Below are 6,514 nucleotides of genomic sequence, written 5' to 3' on the forward strand. Positions count from 1 at the left end.
AGATAGATAGATTCAAAGAGCTAAGGAAGATGTTAAGTGTAGTTTGCTTGTAGTTGTTTTGAATTAAGGTAGAGTATGGGATTTTGTAATTCAATAGGCTATTTTTAGATGGTTGTTATAGTTGGTTATGGTTGTTAAGCCTATAAATAGAAACAATGCCTTGTATTCAAAGTTAAGTGAATAACAAGCTCATACATTCTTTGATTCTTTCATTTTCTTATCTTCATACTTCTTCTCAAACAATTCTGCCATAGAGTGAAGAGTGAGGTGTGTGCAATTCATTTTTCTTCCAACAAACAAGAAATGAGAATTACAGTGTAGTATTCAACACAATCTTATTCTCTCATTTATTTTGTTGCTTATATTTTTTTCTATAAGCATACAATGGTTTGTCGTCAGCGTGCACTAGTAAACACGCACTTCACATTCAATTTTGGAAGAAGATATTGTCAAATGTCAATGCATAAGCTATGCAATTTATGTGTTCGGTATATTGAAATAACGATTATTCTTGCACAATTTAGAATATAAGAAATTCACATAAAAATCGGGGGACAAGTTTTGCACAAATGAAAAAGATGGAAGTAAAACTCCACCTTATAATTTTTGTGTCACTTAGGAGTGACACATATAAATCCCATGTTGAACAAAATGTGTCACATAAGAAATTTCATGAGGGTCTTGGATGAAAAGTTAAGGGAGAACTACAATCACACATTTATGTAAGCTGGAGGATGAAAATGGCACCTTAAAAAAATAAGACCTAAAATCGCATAATTCAGAAAATTGAGGGACCAACAATTTAGAGCTTTTAAATCCCCTAGCATGTTCTATTAAAAAAATGTTCTAATCTCAGTGGGAATCCTTCTTGCTTTGTAATTCCTATTGTAGTCATTCCAGGTTATCAGATTTTGGAAGCCAAGCCCTGCTTCGCTCTTAGGTCTGCAAGGATTATTCCATTTCACTTGTTGTGCCATGTAATGAGCAGCATCATTTTTACCCCACAAAAACTCTACATTTGTTTCACAACATGCTTGGGAATCAAGAATATGGTAGTCCAGTAAACTTGGCATTTTAATTCATTTAATCAAAATATAAATGTTCACTTTATTCGTTTTTTTGGTACAATTATTTTTTTGGGTACAAAAATATTGTAGTCTTAGTTATGGTTTTAATATATTTTTCTTATTATTTATGAATAAAAAGTCACATTGGTGAAATAATTAGTTTTCAAAGCATACCTAAATATTCCCTATTTAAATCAGCTAAAATGAATAAACAAAACCGATAGTCTAGTTGACAAAACATAAAGCAAGGGGAGAACTTGTTTTTCCATGGTACAGATCCCAGGGTGAGAAGTTACCACAGGCGTTTCATTTACTATTTAATATATTTTTAAGGAAAATGATATATCCCATATTAATGCTGTATTTGGTTGAGAAGAGAAAATAAAAAGATAGAAAGATCTGAGAAAGAAATAGGTGAGAAAGAGAAAAAATTACAGTAGATTTTTGTGACATTTGGTATAAGAGAATAAAGAGAAAAAATGAATAGAAATATATATTTTCTTCTCTCACTCTTCTGTTTGATTGAATAGAAATTGAGAAGAGAGATAATGTTATAATTCAAATGACAAAAATGTCCCTAAAAGAGATAAAAAAAAATATTGTTTTATTATTAATTGAAAATAAATATTATAATTTTATATTATATATTTTATTATAATTTCAATTGTTTCTAATCAATATTTTTATATTTAAAAAAGATTTATGAATATTACTAATATTTAAAGCAAGAGAAATAATATATGTATTATTAGTGTAAGAGTCTTCTATATTGTCACTGTATTATTCATCACTCATTTTCAATCATCATTTATTATCAAATAAAATTAATACAATTGAATAATGAATGACTATGTATAAATTTTTACAATATCGGTACATAGATATTACACTTTTAAAACAAATAAGTACAAAATTTTGAGGGTATATTTGACATTTCAAATAAAATCATCATTTCTCTTCACTTTCTCACCAAGTTAGGGGAGAAAGAAATTATGGTGGGTCCCACATCTTTTTTACTCTCTCCTCTCTTTCTCTCTTCACAACCAAAGAGGAGAAATCTTCACTTTCTCTTTGATCTCACTCATTTCTCTCCACTCTAATTCTCTAGTACCAAACAAAAGACTAAATTCTAATACAAATCCTCTCATCCATACGAAAATGACATACCCTACAAGTCATATTTTGTTTATAATTAGTTTAGATGAAAATTTATAGGAGGAACCCACAACAAAATACTCCCAACTCAATCATAATGCTTTAGATTTCATAGGGTGTGTCCAACCCATATTATTTTCTATAGGAATTTATGTAAGTTTTTCAGGACCAAACACCTACAATAAAAATCACATGCATAAAAATGTGAACTTTCAAATTGATGAAAAGGCGTTTTATATCTTCAAGAATCAAGGAGTATCTGGGTTTTATTATCATTATCAAACATGATCAAGTACTCTACATTATGAAAGGAAGATACAAAAGTTGAGGTTTTCAGATCTTTTTCAACTTGTGAAATGAATTCCCCGTAGTACAGGCAACAACACAACAGAAAAATGATTCAAAACCAAGCATCCAAAGAATCTTACGGCCACGCATCCGGAGATACCTTTTCACTGACCGTAGTACCAAATTGTGGACCTCCTTTCCTATAAGAGATAAGAAACTCGATAGGGTATCCTGCCAGCTTATGAGGAACAATTCCGAGATCATTGAAAGTCAAAGCTGCAAATTCCGTCAAACAAACAATAAATGCAGGACATGAGACAGTAAAAAAAGAGTTGTATAATAATGTCTGGCAATAAAGAATGAAAGACCTTATGATAAAATAAGGAACTCACCATCATTTGAAACAACTGTGTCTGTAGTTAAAGAATGGATCTCATCCAGATTGAACATGTTAGGAGTGGGTACAGGGAAGGGGACCTTATTTAGTAATATTTCCCGAGGTGCTGCAATTGCCTGAAATCGATCACACCCCACATGATGTTAGCATATATTGACACCAAAGCAAAAACCATCAAGTAGTGAACCATAAGTATTTCTTTCCCACGAACAGTAAATCCACAGCTAATATAGAAAATGACCAAGTGATAGCTGTATTTTCAAATCAAGCATGTTTATGAGCTAGCTCAGGCTAACACAAAATTTTGCAGGATTGCAAGTTCTAAATTTTTAAGTTCATGCCTTTGACCAAATCATAGATGACCCGAAGAATATTGCCTTCAGGCTAGAAATAATTCCGAGTTTTACATATTTAATATTGGATAACTGAATACATTACATGGGGGTAAAACTGAATACAACATGCAACAAATACTATAAAATATATTTGGTGAACTGAAAATGAAGATAGATTATTGCTTTTGAAAGCTAGCTTCTGGAATGCCACCTCAACTAGCTTTTCCAAAAACTACGAAGCTTCCAATAATGTCCCCCTTTTGTCCTTTAATTTTTAAACAAATGACAATTTTTACCATCCAGTCAAAAATTGTATAACTAGTTTCGTCAAACAGCTCTAATTCAACCAGGTAGCTGTGCAATTGCAAGTTTTCATCTATAATCTCACAATTTTCAGCTAGCTTCACAACTATAAGGAACAATCTTACAGCTACATTTTCAGATATAAGCTAGATTTGCAAGACAGTATATATGGGAGAGTCCCAGAATTGCATTCTCTATTGTTTATAAACATCCAAAGGATAACAAGGATCCTCCTAGGATGCCAAAAATATGATCATCATGGAATTTCCATTGGTAAGTAGAGAAGTAATCAACAAATGATGAAGACATGAACACACCTTTGCAATGGGGAAAGGCACCTTCACATATCGAGGCCATTCTCGGATTGTGTCAAACATAAGGTCTGCCTGCATGTAACAAGTATTTTACATAATTTCAGCAGTTTGTTCTTGCATCCCTTCCTTTCAAGTAGCATCCCGTTTTGACAAATTATTAAGCATAAATAGCAACAAATAAAGAGATCGGAACTCCCTGCTACCTATTTTTTTACCATGGTACAATGCCCACGCAATTCATTGACTATTTTTAAACATTTAAATGAAATTAGCATACAATGAAGGCTTGAGAATTGACAAGGGTACCATATGTGCCAAGGTACCATAGAAATTTCCACGAAGAGATGAAGTCAGAGATTACCAATTCATGCACTGTAAAGACCTCTGGGCCCCCCAGTTCATATATCTTTCCCATGCTAGTGCCATTATCCTTCAAGGATGTAGTGAGTGCAGCAGCGACATCAACAACATATACAGGTTGGATTCTGCAATAATCGCATTTGTAATAAAAATATCAAGAAATGTGTAGTACAATGCCAGCCAGCTGAACCACATACAACAAAATTCAATTTGTAAACAAAGACTGAAGCTTGCAGTCAATGCTTGATAGATTTATACATACTTTGTTTTCCCACCGCCAATCAATGGTAGAAAGTTATACTGTTTTGCACAATGAGCCCATCGGTTTAAAATCCGATCCTCTGTACCAACCATAACAGCAGGTCTCAAGATTGTGGCCTGGAGAGTTAAGTGTTAGGATTTCTGATAAAAATGCTCTTGCAAATTAGTAAAGCAAGAATGACCACAGATATTTCTATTTCCATCATTCAGGATAATTTATTTTTACATGAAAAAAGGCCTCAATAAGTTCCATCGAAAAGCATATAAAAACAAGAGATGATATGGCCTTTCTTTGTTCAACTGAAAATATAAATGGACAGAATGAATAGCTGATCCTTACACATACGATAAAGGAACTATAAACAAACTATGTAGCCTGGACAGAAAGAAACTACATGTACCTCGGGTAGTTCCCTTAAAATTGCTTCCTCAGCAGCTGCTTTAGCTCTGAGCACCCTGGATGGAGACGAAGGAGATGCTCCTAAACATGAAACTTGAATAAATCTCCTGATACCACCATGCTCTTTGGAAATCTGCAACAGTTCAGATTATTTGCTATATGATCAATAAACAAATTAAAAACCTGGTCAAGTTAGGAAAGCAAAAGAATACAAATATTCAAACTAAGCCAAGCCAGACAAGCTTTGCAAGGTTCCAGAATATTAGCTCACTTATGAGCACTAAACCTCACAATTGTTACATGCCTAAAAATGACACTCAAATCCCTTTGAGATAGCTCATAAAGCTTGCAAGAGGCTCCTGAGTCCAAGGTAGTTAAAATCGAGATTTTACATAAGATCGGGAGGGGAGTCAAAGATCGTAAACGTAGGATCGTAACACGACTCGTAAGATCCTACTTATTAATATATAAGTATAAACTCATATATATATATATATGTATATATATATAATAGGTTAATTTATTAAATGAACCAATGTTTAAAAGAATAAGATTAAGCCAGTAAAAATCCTCATATTACAACCCAATCCTTATTTTTTGATATGCTAGCTAAATAGAATAAATTAGTAAAAGAACCAAATATTTAAAGAAAAAAATTAAGATTGGAAAAAAAAACTCATATTAGAGCCAATCCTTATTTTTTGATATGCTAGCTACATAAGATAAATTAGTGAAAGAATCAGTATTTTAAAGAATAAAATTAAGATTGNTCCCTAGGGTTGCCCATTAGGGTTTCCTAACTTTTCCCTTCAGCCGTTTTTCTTCTTCTTCCTCTTTTCAGCCGTTTTTCTTCCTCCCTTCATTTGAAACATACCATGGCTGCTGTGTGCTGGATCTCAAAACCAGAACAAGAAGTTCTGATGATCTTTTTGTGTTCCTATCTTTCTACTTCTTTCATCCATCTTACGAATCAGTGCTAGATTGAGAGACAACAGAGATGGAAAGAGGCAGAGAAGAGTGAATATGGGATCGACGGGATCGTCGATTCAACCGATCCTACGCTCCAACACGACGATCCCACACGATCTCACGGAGCCGTGTCCAGAACTGAGATCGAGCACGGGTTGGGTGTTGAAGATCGTAAGATCGGACGATCTCACGAGTAAGCTCGCGATTTTGACTACCATGCCTGAGTCCATATAAACAGATTTGAACCTTCAACCTCTACAATGAATACTTTCCTGAGGCAAGCTTATTACAAAATCTAGTTCAGCAATTATATTTTAAAATGATTGCATAATCATTCTGTAAGACTATCTTTAACGTAATATTTCAAACTTTATCTAGTATCACAACACAGTCTTCACAAAGGATAGGTAGAACCAAATCCAGCATACCCAGCTATAGCTACACACAACTGAAGTATCACCTTCTGAGGAGTGGTTACAAAAAACCAGAGTAGATATACAGTTTAAGACACTGTTGCACTGAATAGTATGGACAGGTCCCAAGTTTGCCACTTGGGATCACTACTAGTTGACATGACCCTATAATAACATGATAATTCCTTATGAAACCATCATGGTAAAATGACATCTAGATTTTCTTTGACCTTTACTTTAACAAGATCAGAA

The 6,514-nt window shown here is 33.5% G+C and overlaps 1 protein-coding gene across 1 annotated transcript in view; it reads right to left on the bottom strand.

The window, feature by feature from the left end:
• Nucleotides 2,416-6,514, bottom strand: part of LOC109336670 (NADH dehydrogenase [ubiquinone] 1 alpha subcomplex subunit 9, mitochondrial-like) — a 7,332-nt gene continuing 3,233 nt past the window's right edge. The window contains exons 7-12 of the mRNA XM_019573405.1: nt 4,882-5,013; nt 4,482-4,597; nt 4,221-4,344; nt 3,863-3,931; nt 2,903-3,023; nt 2,416-2,786 (exon numbers count right to left, since the gene is read on the bottom strand). Of these exons, the coding sequence (XP_019428950.1) occupies nt 2,647-2,786; nt 2,903-3,023; nt 3,863-3,931; nt 4,221-4,344; nt 4,482-4,597; nt 4,882-5,013 (702 nt within the window). The 3' untranslated portion in view covers nt 2,416-2,646. The remainder of the gene's footprint in view (nt 2,787-2,902; nt 3,024-3,862; nt 3,932-4,220; nt 4,345-4,481; nt 4,598-4,881; nt 5,014-6,514) is intronic.

Source organism: Lupinus angustifolius, chromosome LG20, assembly GCF_001865875.1.
Source record: "Lupinus angustifolius cultivar Tanjil chromosome LG20, LupAngTanjil_v1.0, whole genome shotgun sequence".
Taxonomy (NCBI): Eukaryota; Viridiplantae; Streptophyta; class Magnoliopsida; order Fabales; family Fabaceae; genus Lupinus; species Lupinus angustifolius.